This window comes from Salvelinus namaycush, chromosome 20, assembly GCF_016432855.1.
Source record: "Salvelinus namaycush isolate Seneca chromosome 20, SaNama_1.0, whole genome shotgun sequence".
Classification (NCBI taxonomy): domain Eukaryota; kingdom Metazoa; phylum Chordata; class Actinopteri; order Salmoniformes; family Salmonidae; genus Salvelinus; species Salvelinus namaycush.
In genome coordinates, this window is record NC_052326.1 from 5,611,852 (window position 1) to 5,630,842 (window position 18,991).

Genomic DNA, 18,991 nt, shown 5'->3' on the forward strand with positions numbered 1-18,991 from the left:
CTTTGGAAAGCATTGGAGTCAACATGGGCCAGCATCCCTGTGGAACGCCTTCGACTCCTTGTAGAGTCCATGCCCAGACGAATTGAGGCTGGTCTGAGGGCAAAAGGGTATGGAACGCCATTTGTGTCTTTGCGTGTCAAAAAGATATCTGTCAAATAACAATGTGTAAACTATATGTGTAAACTATAAATGTGTAAACTATAAACTATATGCAAAAAAAAGTATATGCAAATGGACAATCACAAATAAGGTGCATGTGAAACCAGCTATATGAAAAACATCTCATTCATCATCACCAACAAACGACTAAGTCATGTTGAACCTTGAAAACATGAGAGACCGCTTTTTAAGTTTTGCCAGCCAAGTGCAACCACCTTTACAACCACCCAGGAGGATCGGTTGGTTCAAAGGTAGGATTAATTCTGGTAGGTTAGGTAATACCTGGCAAAAATCAACATTAAGTGTGCAACTCAATATTAGGAAGGTCTTCCTAATGTTTGGTATACTCAGTTTACATTCTACAGACCCTACTGAGGATTCCCTACAATACTTTTACTGCAGCACCTAGAATAGTTTATGCTTTATAAACCAGCATTGGGGCATTTATTTGAACTTGGGGAAAAAATGTAAACCCAAATGTAATGCAAATGTCACTTCAATATGAACAAATATGAATCATTGTTCATGTTTAGACAATTATGTTTCATATATCATGAATAAATACAGGTTTATTGATATTTTTCTACTATTACGTGGGGGACTTTTATTGAGAAAATGTTCGAAATTCTGTGACCCGGACTTACTTTGTTAGTGTTGCTGACGAGCCGCGGATGGCTTCTTCCTCCCAACAAAGATGGCAGCTCCTTTAACCCTGCTTTTAGTTGTAGCTGTAACAATAAGAGCAGTATTATTTAGATCAAGTTTAGCTGAGCTTATACCAGAAAGAGTTGAGGTAGTATCTCCACTAAATGCCTGGAAAAGAGGTAGGCGCTTTATTGATTATCTGTGTAGGGAATTGCTGCTGTTCTGTCTTGCGCTTGCATGTCGCCGGTCGGCTAGCTTGCTATGCAAACCTAGATAGGTGGTTGGACAGCACCACTAAAAGTGTTATTGAGAGTTCTAGTATTGCTAGTTTTAGTGATTCCACAAAGGAATATAGTAAAATACATGGGAAGTCAGAGAATAATCAAAGCTAGTTAGCTGCCAATGCATGGTATTAGCAGTTACAGGCATTTCGCTACACCCGCAATAACATCTGCTAAACACGTTTGTGACCAATAACGTTTGATTTGATGCCTTCTGGAATGGCAATCAATGGAAGGCTAACTAGCTAGCTAAAAAGCTAAGGAAGCAATGATGGGTAGTTACTACAACAGTGATAAATGCATGCTACGTGCTACAATGTAATTTGCTGCTGTTCCCTTTATCTATTGGCTTTAACCTCAATATCCTGTAAAGAAACGGAATGACAGTGCGGTATATTAATTATTAATCAGACAGTACATTAGCTCGTGCAAATCTAGCTGACTCAATTCCACGAGATGCAGGTTAGCTATAACAGTTATGTAGTGGAGTTTAGTCAGCTAGTGCAAGTCAAGCCTTATGATAGCTTATATAGATTTGGCTTTAATTTTGATATTGCACTCAAAACGTAAAATGTTCAGGACCAGTTTTGGACTTAAAAGAACTAGCCCCAGCTATCATGGTTGAGAACAATGTGGACACAACAGGGTATACATTATTTTGGTTCCATAGGTTGATGATATTTTATGGTTTGTTATTTGTAGTTGTGGAAGGCCTGGCTCTCCTGGACCTGGGAGTATCTCCATATGCAGGGGATGTGTTCCATGAGGTCAGTCCCCTCTCGATTCCATTAAACGAGTAACATTCTATCACAATGTGTTGCTTCATAAATTAATACATTCACAAAGTGGTATAATCATGATGTCATCTTATCCCTTTCAGACGCCCCTCATTATATACTTCTTTCACTTTGTTATTGATTATGCAGAGATTGTGTTTATGGTGAGTGCAACCTTTAATAAATATACTTATTCAGTAATAACACTGTCTATTATGTCACTATACAATTTGATACCTGTATCAAATTGAGGGTCCAGTGTAATCTGATTGCTAGTTTTGCTCCTAGACAATTAGCTGGAACATGCATGGATGCTACAGAGAAACCATCATTTGAGTTTGATTCCCAAAGGTCAAATCCATCCATACATCCATCAATTGTGTTACCTTCCCTCTCTCAACCTGCCCCATAGATGGCAGATGCACTCACTGCGGTGGCACTATACCTAGCAGTGAAGGACTACAACAAGACTGTGGTAAGTGACAAATAATGCCAAAATAAATAATGATTATTGTGTCATGGGATATTATGCATGTCTGCATGACCTAAAAATATGCTTCAAGGTGCCTTGGGATTGGATGTTAGACATTTCACTTGCATTATGGGTACAGGAACAACAAGCCTTGGTTTGTGACCTAATAAATCCTGCTTACTAAAAGTATTTACTGTGCCTATTTGCTACATCGGCCTACTATTTTAGAACATAGGCTAAATGTTTGTTTAGCCGCCCCCATATCTGGTTGTCAGGTGTTGTGACAAACACAGGGGTCTCATAAGTTGAGTCACTTCCTCAAGTGTGCAGTGAATTCAAACTACAGGAAAAGCTGAAATGAGTATCACGTCCTGGCTATATTTAGTCTTCTACTACAAAACATTATATTTTCACTTATCAAACAAACTTACTAAAATAGGACGTGGCAGGAGTATTCCATCACAGCCATTGTCTAGTGTTAACACGGTGGTTGGTGTGGTGTCTTTTTGATGTTTCAAGATACCCTGGGATTGGGTGTCCAAGAGCATCAAATCAGTGATGCATTTTTGGTAAATTGTGACTCAGACTGATCTACAAATAATAGTGAGTAGTTATTTATGATGCAAAGAGATTTGTAGATCAGTCAGTCGGCAGTCGACTGCAATGTTGAAGAATCCCAGAGACTTTTGACTTTGCTGTTGCATTATGGGTTCCGGAACAACACAGACTTGGTGTAGTGACACGGCTAGTGGGGTGTGTGTTTCTGCTCCAGTTCAGGAAACAGAAGTACGCCCTGGAGGCTGAGCGCTATCCTCTGGACTGCCTGGAGCTCATCCGCACCCCCAAAGAGATGTACTACATCCCTCTGAAAGTGGCCATGTTGTAAGTACCAGAGAAGGCACAGATCTAGGATCAGCTTACTTTCCCCAGTCCTAACCTTAACCATTAGAGGGGAAAACACAAAACTGACTAGATCAGAATCCAGGGTTAACTTCACCCTACTCCACCTGGCTCAACATGGTCAGCTTAAAGAACAGCTCTGTCAACATTCAATTATACCTTTAAACCTATGGGTGTCTGTCAGTTTTAGTAAACAAAGTGTTTACAACTTAATGATGACCTTTAGTTTTTGCTCTCTCACCCTGCAGTTACTTGTTAAACCCTTTCACTATCCTCTCCTGTGTGGCAAAGTCAACCTGTGGGCTTAACAATGCAGTCATCGCACTCTTCATTCTCTGTACAGTAAAAGGTATGTGAACAGCAACAAATGACAAAATAAAAACTATTTTGGTGTGACCCAAACCATGTATTTGCTTGTCGTGTCAATAACTAAATTATTCTCTGATATTGAAGGAAGTTCCTTGATGAGTGCGATATTCTTGGCCTTGGCGACATACCAGTCAATCTACCCCCTCACACTATTTGCCCCAGCACTGCTTTACCTACTACAGGTACGTTCGTATCACTCAGCTGAAAGACTCACTTTTCACAAGGTTTCCATCCAATTTGCGACAGGGATCAGTGGTCCCCAGGGGAATGTTACCTGCCCGACTGCAAAGTTTGGTGGACGAGAAATAATGGTCTGGGGCTGTTTTTCTTGTTTCGGGCTAGGCCTCTTAGTTCCAGTGAAGGGAAATCTTAACGCTACAGCATACAATGGCTTTCTGGATGATTCTGTGCTTCCAATTTTGTGGCAACAGTTTGTGGAAGGCCCTTTCCTGTTTCAGCATGACAATTTTTTACATTTTTAATTTATTTTGGGATTTAACCTAGGCAAGTCAGTTAAGAACAAATTCTTATTTACAATGACGTCCTAGGAACAGTGGGTTAACTGCCTTGTTCATTTGCAGAATGACAGATTTTTTACTTGTCAGCTTGGGGATTCGATCTAGCAACCTTTCGGTTACTGGCCCAAGGCTCTAACCACTAGGCTACCTGCCGCCCCAAATGCCCCCATGCACAAAGTAAGGTCCATACAGAAATGGTTTGTTGAGATTGGTGTGGAAGAACTTGAGCCCTGACCTCAAATCAAACACCTTTGGGATGAATTGGAACGCTGACTGCGAGCCAGGCCTAATCGCCCAACATCAGTGCCAGCCTCACTAATACTCTTTTGGCTGAATGGAAGCAAGTCCCCGCAACAATGTTCCAACATCTAGTGGAAAGCCTTCCCAGAAGAGTGGAGGCTGTTGTAGCAGCAAAGGGGGGACCAACTCCGTATTATTTCCCATGATTTTGGAATCAGATGTTCGACGAGCAGGTGTCCACACACTTTTGGTCATGTAGTGTAGCATCGTGTGACTGCAAATTTATCTCGACGTGATGATTAATCTTTGCCTGACGACTAAACTGAATTCTTCTGCCACTCTATGTTCGCTACATACTTCAGTTTGAGACTGCCATCGTTTAAGTTGTTTGTGGTGATGTCAAAATTAGGGGATTTGTACAAAATAAAGTCATCAGCGATTGTATCATCTCTATCCAATGACACATTTTTAAATCACTGCTTTACTCAAGGGTGTTTTGGCTATGGCCCAACCCATCGTTTTCTGGGACCAGTCAGACCGGTTAGAATCTGTTCCATGGGTGTGGCGTACCGTTTGGCTAGCCAGGCAAGGTTATTCTATCAACAATTATCCAATACATCGTTTCCACCGCAGTTTGTTGCATAATTAATTGTACCGACACAAAAATAACATTGTCGACATTTCTGAAGTTATACCGAGTCTTCCTATTTCCATCACAGCTGCTGTTTTTTTGTTTTTTTTAATACACTATGACCTGTGGATTGAAACGTGGTTAGTGATATGTGGTCAATCTCTATAGTCCAAAGTGGCTTCCTCCCTTTGTCGCCATTCCTTTATATGCATAGACATGACAACTTTCACCTGCCCAAGTCCTGGTTGATAGGCATCCACTTTATGGGTTCTAGCCTATTTTTTCAGTGCATTACACTTGAAGGAGTCACAGAGTGGAGGCCAAGTTGGACTATTGAGATGCACCCCTGGTGAACATACAAAAATCTGTCCTATCCTTGTCCCGTCTACTTCATTGTACTGATCTGTAAGAACTGAACAGGTCACAGGCAGCCTAATAATGAGCTTCCACCTTTCAAGTCTTTTCCACATCAGTGCAAATTAAGGAGAGTAGACCACGAGTCTACGATCAGGTCTTCAGTGTCCATGTTACCTTATTCATTCTGATCTAAATAAAAGGAAAAACTGATCCTAAATCGGCCCTCCTACTCTGAGATGTTAGATACATTCTGCCTGTGATTATTAAGCGTTTGAAACATTCATTCTCTCCCTAATGTTTCTATCTTTCCCACAGAGGTTGTACATCCCAGTGAACTGGCAAAGATCCAGCTTCTGGCTCTTCACAACGCAGTACGCCTTCATGTACCTGGGCAGCCTATGTGTCATGGTCTGTCTGTCCTTCTTCCTGCTCAGCTCCTGGGACTTCCTGTCTTCCGTCTACGGATTCATGTGAGTGACACCAGGGTTGGGGTCATTTCAATTCAAGAATTGACAGAATTTAAATGGGATTGACCCCAACCCTGCTGGACACGTTTACTAAGGGAGTTTTTTTTCAGCTTGATGTTGTAGACCTTAGCATACAATTACTGTTAATTTGTGCATTGAGAATTCACTAATCGGTGTAAATCTGTTATGAATACGTGTCTTCGGAATATGATTGAGAGAACCTACAACTTTCTCCCACTATAAAAAAATCTAATGAATAAAGTTTGTCTTTGTGGGGATGGCAATTAGGCCTAGCAGACATATTTGGAAGACGAGAGACCGCTATGCTACGGAATGTGTTATGAAAAGGGCCTTTCTGTGTTCCTCTCTGACTGTGTGAATGCTGTTCTCTGTATCCCCCCCCCCAGCCTCTCCGTTCCAGACCTCACCCCCAACATAGGCCTCTTCTGGTACTTCTTTGCCGAGATGTTTGAGCACTTCCGCCTCTTCTTCATCTGCGTCTTTCAGATCAACGTGTTTTTCTACACCATTCCACTCTCCATCAAGCTAAAGTGAGTCCCTCTTCTCTTTAACTCGCCGTATGGTGAGAATAAGGGAGTTGTTTTCGTGGTGAAAAAGAGCACAGATCTGTGGGGAGAAAATACAGTGAACCTCATTGTAATCTGGCAGCCAGATTTTAATTTAAAAGATTTCTCCAATGTATGCGCATTGCTCAGTGCAATAAACGAGTGAAATAATTGCCTCCTTATAATGCACGTTGTTGAAGAAAAGTTTTAAATTAGATCACATGGCCCGATTGCAATTAGGTTTATGGTGTCTTTTTGCACGGATGAAAATGTCGCCCAAGTGTTTGGCCTCCTTTCTATGAAGTGGATATTATACTACCACTTGTGTGGTAGTTAATAGTCAGGTTAATTAATTAGTAACCACAATGTTGATGTTGTCCATTGAGTTACTTAGAATTATTAAACCTGATTGTGGTCATTGCAATTATGTTAAATGTATGCTTTTGTTTGTTAACAAACAGTTTATTTGAGCTAACACTGCCCCACAGTCTACAATGGTTACGTAAGGTTACACAGTTAGACCTGTTTTGAGGCCTATTATAAGATTAACACAGTTGGGGTTTGTTTGCAAATCTTTACAGTTGCATAAGCTTCAAGCTGTTTTATGTAGTCATGTTTGCCTACGTTGTGATCACCTTGCACCTGGATTGTTGCCATGTAAGAACAGAGGTACAACTTCTACTCACCAAACCAAACATTTCTGACCCGTCAAATCAGACCTGAAAAATATACTGAACAAAAATATAAACACAACATGCAACAATTTCTAAGATTTTGCTGAGTTACAGTTCATATAAGGAAATCACTCAATTGAAATAAATAAATGAGGCCCTAATCTATGGATTTCACATGACTGGAAAACAGATAAGCATCTGTTGGTCACAGAAATGTAAAAAATAAATAAAGTAGGGGCGTGGATCAGAAAACCAGTTAGTATCTGGTGTGACCACCATTTGCCTCATGCACCGCAATATCTCCTTTGCATAGAGTTGATCAGGCTGTTGATTGTAGCCTGTGGAATGTTGTTCCACTCCTCTTCAGTGGCTGTGCCAAGTTGCTGGATATTGGCGGGAACTGGAACACGCTGTCGTACACGTCGATCCAGAGCATTGCGAACATGCTCAATGGGTGACATGTCTGGTGGGTATGCAGGCCATGGAAGAACTGGGACCTTTTCAGCTTCCAGGAATTGTGTACAGATCCCTGCGACATGGGGCCGTGCATTATCATGCTGAAACATGAGGTGATGGCGGCGGAAGAATGACAAAACAATGGGCTTCAGGATCTCATCACGGTATCTCTGTGCAGTCAAACTGCCATCGATAAGATGCAATTGTGTTCGTTGCCAGTAGCTTATGTCTGCCCATACCATAACCCCACTGCCACCATGGGGCACTCTGTTCACAATGTTGACATCAGCAAACCGCTCGCCCACACGACGCCGTACACGCTACGCTGTCTACCATCTGCCTGGTACAGTTGAAACCGGGATTCATCCATGAAGAGCACACTTCTCCAGTAAAGTTGGTTACGACTCCAAACTGCAATCAGGTCAAGACCCTCGTGAGGACGATGAGCACGCAGATGAGCTTCCCTGAGACGGTTTCTGACAGTTTATGCAGAAACTATTCGGTTGTGCAAACCCACAGTTTCATCAGCTGTCCGGGTGGCTGGTCTCAGACGATCCCACTGGTGAAGAAACTGGATATGGAGTTCCTGGGCTGTCGCGGTTAGACGTGGTCTGCAATGTGAGGCCGGTTGGACTTACTGCCAAAGTCTCTATAATGACGTTGGAGGCGGCTTATGGGAGAAACATTGACATTAAATTCTCTGGCAACAGCTCTCGTGGACATTCCTGCAGTCAGCGTACCAATTGCACACTCCCTCAACTTTTTAGAGTGGCCTTTTATTGCCCCCAGCACTAGGTGCACCTGTGTAATGATCATGCTGTTTAATCAGCTTCTTGATATGCCACACGTGTCAGGTGGATGGATTATCTTGGTGAAGGAGAAATGCTCATTTAATATGGATGTAAACAAATTTGTGCGCAACTTTTTAGAGATACGATTTTTATGCATATGGGACATTTCTGGAATCTTTTTTTTTCAGCTCATGAAACTTGGGATCAACACTTCACATGTTGTGCTTTATATATTTTTTTCAGTATACATTCATTTCCATTTCAGTGGATATAATTTGCCATTGATGTTCCTGGGTATTATTATGTATATTATTATTGTTGGATAAGGACTTGAGCCCGTTTTTATAATTGTATAATTAGCCTGGTGTTATGTGTTCGATGGAATGCTCTGTGCATTGTATTTGGGTAGAGGGAAAGTACAAAGGGAGCCTATCTCTGAGGGCAAGAATGATTCCATTAGGGTTAAATAGGAGCCATATGTCTGGAGTTAGAGTTGGTAGATCGTAATTACCATTTTATATCTTTACTGTTTTATACCATTATATACTCCTAATAGGAATGAACTTTTGTATATTCTTAGGGATAGAAAGTAGTGTTAGGTTTAAGCTCTTTGTGTATAGTAATTATCTAGTAGACTGCAAGAATGTGAACTCCCCTAACTCGAGGCCTTTCCTGACTGATAAGAAGACTTGAGAGGCGTTGAGTATGAAGGTTCCGGACTCGAGCTTGGATGATAGCACCACCTGCCCAGCAACAGAGATTGATTGTTCATCCTAGACACAAAAGGGGGGTCTAGTCGGGATGGGGGGACCAAGTGTGACGTTATAAACACAGTTGCTTGAGACTTTGTATGGTTTTCTTGCAGCTGCATAACCCAGTGTGGTGAATAGGTCTAGTCTTGAGCTTTCTTTGGTATTCGTCTGGATTATTGAACCAGAACTTAGAAGCTAACATCATGTATTAACGTATTTTAATGCACATACAATTTTATCTAAAGCGACTTACAGTAGTGCGTGCATACATCTGGTATGGGTGGCCCCAGCGGGAATCGAACCCACAACTCTGGTGTTACAACCGCTATGCTCTGCTGTGCCACACAGACCACATCTGTGTATATATAATGTATCCCATCTAAACGGGTGACATCTATGCATCCTGTAAATGATTTTGTCTTAAAATTGCTGCCGTACAGTAGTAACACTCTGCTGTCCTCTCTCTGTCCCAGGGAGCACCCGGTCTTTCTGATCTTCATGCAGATTGCCATCATCTCCATCTTCAAGTCCTACCCCACCGTGGGCGACATCGCCCTCTACATGGCCTTCCTGCCCGCATGGAACCACCTATACAGATGTGAGTGGTTCCTTCCATAGAGATAGATAGAGGACTTATTTTTGTATCTGTGGCATTATAGCGTCTGAGACGGCATGGGTAGCGCCGTTGAGGCTGTCTGCATTTTAAAGTAGTCAATGTTCTTCTTCACGATTGGTTGATCCCTCCTGATGACCTGGTTGGACATGATTCCAACAGTCACCAGGAGGGATCAGCCAATGAAGTTAGAAGTCCCACCGAGTTGACTACATTAAAATGGTGGAAGCCCTCGATGGAGCTGCCCATGCCAATATGGCCTTTGGCCACTGTCATTCTCTATGGTTCCTTCCCATAACCCTTGGGTTGTGTTCGATAGGGCACACCGTAGCAAACTGTTTTGCAACAGAAGATGAACAAAAGCATTACTTATTGGACAAGTTTAGATAGGACCTCCCCACTTTTCAAAGCGCTTTCTTCCGTTTTGTACCTACTGATCTCAAGGAGAGTTTTGTAAACATGTTTATTAGATCAAATCAAATGTTATTTGTCGCGCTGAATACAACAGGTGTAGACCTTACAGTGAAATGCTTACCTCCATGCCCTAACCAACAATGCAGTTTTTTAAAGAAGAAAAAAAAAACTTTTTAAAAAGTACAAGAAATAATTGGAACAAGTAATTAAAGAGCAGCAGTAAAATAACAATAGCGAGGCTATATATAGGGGGCGCAGGTTAGTCGAGGTAATATGTACATGTATGTGGAGTTATTATAGTGACGGGGGGGGGGGGGGTGGCAAATAGTCTGGGTAGCCATTTAATTAGCTGTTCAGGAGTCTTATGGCTTGGGGTTAGAAGCTGTTTAGAAGCCTTTTGGACCTAGACTTGGCGCTCTGGTACCGCTTGCCGTGCGGTAGGAGAGAGAACAGTCTATGACTAGGGTGGCTGGAGTCTTTGATTTGAGTCTTGAATTTTTAGGGCCTTCCTCTGCCACCGCCTGGTATAGAGGTCCTGGATGGCAGGAAGCTTGGCCCCAGTGATGTACTGGGCCGTACACACTACCCTCGGTAAAGCCCGCCTTCTCAGCTCACTGGTCACCATAGCAACGCCCACCCATAGCTCGCGCTCCAGCAGGTATATTTCACTGGTCATCCCCAAAGCCAATACCTCTTTTGACCGCCTTTCCTTCCAGTTCTCTGCTGCCAATGACTGGAACAAATTGCAAAAATCACTGAAGCTGGAGACCTATATCTCCCTCACTAATTTTAAGCATCAGCTGTCAGAGCAGCTTACCGATCACTGTACCTGTACACAGCCCATCTGTAAATAGCACACCCAACTAACTCATCCCCATGTTATTTTTTGTTGTTGCTCTTTTGCACCCCAGTATCTCTACTTGCACATCATCTTCTGCACATCTATTCACTCCAGTGTTAATGCTAAATTGGAATTATTTCGCTACTATGGCCTATTTATTGCCTTAGCTCCCTAATCTTACTACATTTGCACACACTGTACATAGAGTTTTCTATTGTGTTACTGACTGTATGTTTGTCTATCCCATGTGTAACTCTGTTGTTTTTGTAGCACTGCTTTGCTTTATCTTGGCCAGGTCGCAGTTGTAAATGAGAACTTGTTCTCAACTGGCCTACCTGGTTAAATACAGGTGAAAAAAAAAAAACATGTTGGTATTACAGACTGACAGGGAGAGGTTGAAAATGTCCGTGAAGACACATGCCTGTTGGTCAGCGCATGCTCGGAGTACACGTCCATCTGGCCCTGTGGCCTTGTGAATGTTGACCTGTTTAAAGGTCTTACTCACATCGGCTGCGGAGAGCATGATCACACAGTCGTCCGAAACAGCTGATGCTCTCATGCATGTTTCAGTCTTACTTGCCTCGAAGCGAGCATAGAAGTAATTTAGCTCGTCTGGTAGGCTCGTGTCACTGGGCAGCTCTCGGCTGTGCTTCCCTTTGTAGTCTGTAATAGTTTGCAAGCCCTGCCATATCCGACGAGCGTCGGTGCCGGTGTAGTACGATTCGATCTTAGTTCTGTATTGACGCTTTGCCTGTTTGATGGTTCTTCGGAGGGCATAGCAGGATTTCTTATAAGCTTCCGGGTTAGAGTCCCGGCTGCTGTTCTATCCTGCCAATACAGTGTAAAACCCACCATCTGTATGATGTTCATGTCGTCATTCAGCCACGACAGATGACGTTGGACATGGAGTGTGTGCTCCTTAACATCGTGTGTCCCTAATATTGTAGTGCAGTAATCCTCAAGCCTCCAAAACCGCAGTACTGCAGGTTTTGTCACAGCTGAGCAGTGTAACATCTGATTCATCTAATCAAGATGTTGATGATCAGTTGAATTTACTACGCCACTACGTCCGTTTCCTCTTAACACACCCACGTACAGAGAAGGTTCTTCGCTTGGCCTCGACCCCTTCCATGTTTTCTGATGTAGAGGAACTGGATTGCAAGCAGTGTTCCCTCTAAGCTGCGCATGTGATCGCAGTAGCCAGAGACTGCCACGCAGCTCCTCCGGCACTGCCGCGCAGAGCGCGGGAGAAATATCAGCCCACAGAGAGAAGTACAAGATTGAACTTCACTCAACTTTCTAGAGTTTTCTCAGTTAGTCTGTTACTTTCTCTGTTGATTTATCAACGTTTCCCTTCACTGTGGCAATTGTGATTAAATCAAAGCAATATTGGCCAATTTCTATGCCACATACCGAAACAAAGCGAACTTGTAGGCAGAACGCATCCCAGTATGAGTCTATTGGGCATGACTCGGCAGTACTCTACACAGACCGGTGTGGCATAACTAATTAGAGCTGCAGTAAGCCTATATTCAAATTGACCATTGCCATCTATGGATCTGTGCCATTTACTTTGAACTGCACTGTTTACAGCTGTGGTCATGATTAGATTTGAGATCAAAGCAAGAGCTGCATGTAGCCATTTTGTTCATATCCTTTGCTAGTTAGTGAGTTATTATCCCAGTTATAGATTATTTGTAGTCAGCAATAGGGGAGTGATTGTTTCCTACAAGAGCATGAAACGTGCACATTTCTAGACATCTTTGAAAAAGTGAGTCAGGTAAAGAGCTTTTTTTTGTTTTAAAGGAGCAGTGTTGTATTTTGATACCGGCTTGAATAAGCTAAGTAGCCAATAGGCAGAGGGTTGCATAATTTGTCTGATTCTCTGTAGTAATGGTTGGGTAAAAGTAATGCATTTTATTTCATTAAGTGATTTCTTGTATCAAACAACACAAACATTTTTCAGTCACCTTGTCTGGAAGATAAGTGGGTAAACAGGTTAATGTCAAGCCCTGCATGTTTTTTTTCATAAGTCTCATGGAATGTAGGCCTACATTGAGCACCACACATTGGCTGCTACTGTAGGCTAAATGATTAGAATAGCTATTTCCATGTTAAAATGTTATGGGATGCATTTTCTCCATTGTTTTTGATGGTAGGCCTACATTTTGGTCAAATAGCCACTGTAGCCTACTTGGCCATTGTTAAAACTGTGACTTAAAGTGGGTACAGCCTCTGTGTTCACAGTAAATGTGCACTGGAAGTTGCACAGAATTTTCACAACGAATTTTCACACTGGAATTGTGATACCGTGAATTATAAGTATATTCTGTCTGTAAACAATTGTTGGAAATATTACTTGTGTCATGCACAAAGTAGATGTCCTAACCGACTTGCCAAAACTATAGTTTGTTAACAAGACATTTGGTGGTTGAAAAACGAGTTTTAATGACTCCAACCTAAGTGTATGTAAACTTCCGACTTCAACTGTAGCTGTCAGAGCTAGAAGGGGGGTTAGGGGGCTTGAAGTGCAAGTGCTGGTTAAGTCTTTTTCTTAATTTTTTTGGGGGGGTGGGGGTCGAGATGAGTATTATTTAACATACTGTTTTAAGAGGTAGGGTTTCAGATATTTTCGGTAAGATGGGCAGGGACTCTGCTGTCCTAGCTTCAGGGGGAAGCTGGTTCCACCATTGGGGTGCCAGGACAGAGAAGAGCTTGGACTGGGCTGAGCGGGAGCCAAGAGACCTGAGATGGCAGTACGAAGTGCTCTGGTTGGGGTGTAGGTTTTGAGCATAGCCTGAAGGCAGTTCCTCCTGCTGTTCCGTAGGTAAGCACCATGGTCTTGTAGTGGATGCGAGTTTCAACTGGAAGCCAGCGGAGTGTGCGGCAGAGCGGGGAGACATGAGTGAACTTGGGAAGGTTGAAAACCAGGCAGGCTGCTGCGTTCTGGATAAGTTCCAGGGGTTTGATGGCACAAGCGGGGAGACCAGTCAACAGTGAGTTGCGGTAGTCTAGACGGGAGAGGACACGTGCCTGGATTAGGACCTGCGGTGCTTCCTGTGTGAGGTAGGGTCGTACTCTACGGATGTTGTGGAGCATGAGCGGTTCACTGCTTTGATGTTTGCAGAGAACGACAGGGTGTTGTCCAGGGTCACGCCAAGGTTCTTTGCACTCGGGGAGGGTGACACTGTGGAGTTGTCAACTGTGATGGAGAGGTCTTTGAGCGGGCAGGCCTTCCCCGGGAGTAAGAGCAGTTTTGTCTTGTTGAGCTTCTTTTTTTTTAACCTTTATTTAACAGGTAAAAATGTATTTGAGGTGAGCTTGAGGTGGTGGGCCGACATCCAAGTTGAGATATCAGACAGGCACGCAGCGATGCGTGTCGCCACCTAGGTGTCAGAAGGGAGGGAAGGAAAAAAGTAGTGTCATCCGCATACCAATGATAGGAGAGACCATGTGAAGATATGACTGAGCTGAGTGACTTGGTGTATAAAGAGAAGAGGAAAGGGAAAGGGCCTAGAACCAAGCCCTGGGACACCAGTAGTGAGAGTACGTGGTGCAGACACATCCTCTTCACGTCACCTGGTAGGAGCGGCCTGCCAGGTAGGATGCAATCCAAGAGTGTGCATGGCCTGAGACGCCCATCACTGATCACTGAGAGGGTGGAGAGGAGGATCTGATAGTTCACGGTGTCAAAGGCAGCGGATACATCTAGGAGGATGAGAACAGAGAGAGTCGGCTTTGGCAGTGCGGAGAGCCTCCGTGTAGAGCGTGGTTACTGATAGTAAGGAGTGAGTAATGCTAACTGTTTCAAGTTTACTTTTTTATGAACTGGAGTTCATTGAGTCATGTCAATAATGTATTTATTATTGACATGAGGTACGATAAAGACATTAACACATTTCATGATCAAGAATCCAATTCATTGCACACCATGATTTGGCTTGCAATAATTCCGAATATTTATGAGTTAGGGGTAACTCCTACAAGAAAAAACCTTTTGGCCCAATAACCCTCTTGTCAGAAAGGAATGTTATGACTAGATTATTTACAGTACCAGTCAAAGGTTAGGACACACCTACTCAGTCAAGGGTTTTTCTTTATTTTTACTATTTTCTACATTACAATAGTGAAGACATCAAAACTATGAAATAATACATATGGAATCATGTAGTAACCAAAAAAGTCTTAAACAAATCTAAATATATTTGAGATTCTTCAAATAGCCACTCTTTTCCTTGATGACAGCTTTGCACACAGGGTGAATGGGCAAGACAAAATATTTAAGTGCCTTTGAACGGGGTATGGTAGTAGGTGTCAGGCGCCCCAGTTTGTTTCAAGAACTGCAAAGCTCCTGGGTTTTTCACACTACAGTTTCCCATGTGTCTCAAAAATGGTTCACAACCCAAAGGAAATCCAGCCAACTTGACACAACTGTGCTTTCGACACCTTACCCGACGAATTGAGGCTGTTCTGAGTGCAAAGGGGGTGGGGGGGTGCAACTCAATATTAGAAAGGTGTTCTTAATGTTTTGTACACTGTATATTGTCCATTTATTTGATGTCTTTGTTTTCCTTGTGTCTTCCAGTCTTGAGAAATATATTTCTGGTGTCGGTTGTGTTGTTGGCTTGCTCCGCCTTGTTCCCCGTCCTCTGGCACCTCTGGATCTACGCTGGCAGCGCCAACTCCAACTTCTACTACGCCATCACGCTGCTCTTCAATGTGGCACAGGTGAGTGGGCTGGCATAGGCAGGAAAGGGTAAGTTAGCATGGGGACAGGCAACTTAAGTGTATTTTTCAGCTAATCCTAGGGCAGGGATCATTAACTAGATTCAGCCGCAGGCTATTTTTTTTTTCTTGAGCGGATGGTCGGAAGGCCGAAGCATAATTACAAATAATTTGTAGACTGCAAATTGACCGCAAGAAGCCCAAACACATATGTTTGACTAAAACGTAATAATTTCAAACCTTGCTTACATTTGTATACAATCACCTGTCTCTCTCTTATGTGTGGGAATAGTTGGAAGCAAATTAAAATATTTCCTGGTGTTTTTAAAGTCTTATGTCCAACATAAAACTATATTTTTTGCTCAAATCTTTGGGGCCAAATAAAACCACCCATGTGCCAAATTCGGCGCACGGGCCACCAGTTGGGGACCTTGTCCTTGGGTATGGCCAAGTCTTTTGCCTTGGGATTGAAATGCTAGTAGTATCATATTTAACATTGTTGGTCTTGAGCTAGGGTATGTTAACTGCCGCAGCCTGCTATTCCCAAATGACACCCCTGGGGCATCTCACCAAGATCAGTGAGTCTGGCTACGGACCAGAATTTGTCAAGTTTGTATGTAAAAGAGGCTTATGATGTCACCTATAATGAATAGTGGAGGCAGTAAAACAGGTAGACTTATTGGGAGACCTTCCCATTGTTAAGCCCCCAGATAGAAATTCTAAATAAACGGCAGCCATTTTGCATTTGACAACCGCAGATACCGTTCCCTTCAGTGTCCGTTAACACTCACAAATCCCTTGTCTGGAGTTGAAATCATGGTAGTACAGAGCGAAGACTTACAGAGGGGACCGGAATGTAGGACTGTTTGTCCTCGGCCATGTCCTTCACTAATTCATCTGCTCTGGAACAGATGATGTAGAAACCAAGGTTTTGGGTTACCTGTCAGAGTATGACAATGATATCACTGTCTAACACTTTAATGGAAAGGCCGGTAAAACTGGGTGTAAGACGCTTTGGGATAAAATAGCTAATTTTAGTCCATTGAGACTTTTCTTCCTGGTCTTCTCAGCTAAGGACATAAGCAGGATCCGCAAAGACTGAACAAACATTCTGTTTTCATCTCTGGAGCAGAAAATGACGATAATGGCATCTTGGGGGGGTCATTCATAATTTGACGGTGTTGGTTCGAACCAAACAAGGCACTTATTCCGTTCACACAGAGCTCTGGCCATTTGGACTATTATGGAAGGATTCCCAGATGAAGCCTATTCAGAGACTTCCCAGTCTGCTCAATTATACACTTGAGTGGACTATTTATAAAAACGGACCTGTTTTCGTAGATGTGAATGGTATTTAGATAAGCGGTGTGAGATTGTGGTGAACCTGCCTGTCAGTTTTGAGAGAAACAATCTTGAGATTAACCTGGTCAGTTTTGCTCGCTGACCACTTTGGCTGACACACATTTCCCATTTCTCTGATAGTATGACTTTGCCTGAGATTACATCATTTCAAAAGGAAGGAGAAGGCCAAACCATTCCACACATGGTTTGGAGAAGCTCCCAGACCTTTTTATGTGGCAATGTTTAAAATGTACAGGTTATATAAAGATGTCATATATTATATAGCTTGTAGCTGTGAAATCAGTTTGATGGGGGAGTACAGTACCTAATAACTGTTGAAATTCAACTAACCACAGATGGATGTTACTTTGTTCCTTCTCAGATCTTGCTGGTGTCGGACTACTTCTATGCGTACCTGCGGCGAGAGCACCACCTGACCCATGGCTTGTACCTGAAGAGGAAAGACGGCAGCGAGGCCACTCTGGTTCTCAAGTAGACGACGACAAACTCTCACACACACTTGCACGCGCGCACGCAGGCAGGGATGGGACATGGGTGACAGACCCATACCTGACTGACAGTGACTGTGAACATTACCCCACCCTTTGTTCTTAATTCTGAGGTCGTACTTTTAAGCAAACATCCCACCCACCCAACCAACCACCTGCTCCCCCATAGACCAAAGCCTTAGTGTTTCTGAAGTTACTTCTGGTACAGAAATGAAGGATGGAGCAGACATGGAGTTGAAGAGGGTGGGATGGAAGTTGGGTGCCATTTGCTCTTTCCATGCTCTTTCGCTCCAGTGAGTAGGTGACAAATCTTGTGGTGGCGGGTAGGTGATGGTGTTGCTTGTCCTTTTCTTTTGCTTAATTTGGTTATAGTTTTTTTTCCTGGATTTCCTTTCTTATGCTTTTGGTAATTGCTGTCACTCATTGAAAACAAGCAGATGACTTGAGCAGATGTGAGCCTTTGGGTACTTGGGAGCACACAGGAACCAGACAGTTCTGCATTTAGGCTGTTTACCAGCAGAGGGCGTCGCTTGAACATGAAAACCACAGGGGCTTGTCAGTCAATCTAGTGTTTACTGGAAGAAACAGCCTCCACATTTGGGTCGTGTTCATTAGGGCACGCAACTGAAAAAGTGTAAAAAATATAATTAAAAAAAAAATGCATTTCTTATTGTCCAAGTAGTTCACCTCTGTTCCAGTATGTTGTCTTCTGTTTAGTGCCTAATGAACAAAAACCTTTATTTTGTGTTTTACTAATACACTTATCAACATTTTGTACACAGTTATTGTAGGACAAAGTGTTAAGTTGGTACTCTTCTCTCAATGGATATCTGATGGGCCTAACTACTGCATTGTCACTATTTGCAATACTATAGGAAAAAGATATCGGGATAAGACACCTGTTTACTGGAGTGTCTTATCTGAGAGAAATGTAGTCTGATAACCCTGTACCCAGTGAAAATTTGATATGATCTGGATTCCTCACTTATCTGAACTCTCGTGATGCACTCTGCTTGTTGAATGTGATCCAGCATGAATGTTCATGTATGCCATTTTTATGTGTACATATACAGTATTTATTTGACAGCACTAATTTTGTTCATTTTTTTCTTCTATAATTTTCTAAATGGAGGAGTACTTTAGTTGTTTTGATATGTTTCTGTATTTTTTCTTCTTCATGATATTAAAGACCAGGGTGATTTTAAAACGGATCATGTTCTATTTGCTGAATGATGACTACATTACAGGTTTTGAGTTTTGTTGTTGTTTGGAAGCATACAGGTAGATATGTGCAGCACACTGGAAACCTATTCCGGTTCTGGAGTAGCCTACTGGATCACTCATTTTAATCCATAGCAGTAGATGTAGCCTTATGACTTCAGCTGGTCAATTAAGAGCCGACCTTCTGGCCAATCATTATCCCCTGCAGGCCCTCCCTTCAGAAATGTTCCAGACCCTATGTTCTTTTATTTAAAGCTGTTTGTCTATGGTTGA

At 42.7% G+C, this 18,991-nt stretch overlaps 1 protein-coding gene across 1 annotated transcript; it reads left to right on the forward strand.

The window, feature by feature from the left end:
* The first annotated feature begins 826 nt into the window (after positions 1–826).
* Positions 827–18,708, forward strand: LOC120064984 (phosphatidylinositol glycan anchor biosynthesis class U protein-like). Its single transcript, XM_039015606.1, has 12 exons — positions 827–983; positions 1,788–1,852; positions 1,966–2,025; positions 2,274–2,336; positions 3,106–3,215; positions 3,482–3,582; positions 3,687–3,784; positions 5,664–5,818; positions 6,223–6,366; positions 9,528–9,652; positions 15,508–15,650; positions 17,371–18,708. Exons 1-12 carry the CDS (start codon positions 854–856, stop codon positions 17,482–17,484), a joined length of 1,308 nt encoding a protein of 435 aa, XP_038871534.1. The 5' UTR covers positions 827–853; the 3' UTR covers positions 17,485–18,708.
* The last annotated feature ends 283 nt before the right edge of the window (positions 18,709–18,991 follow it).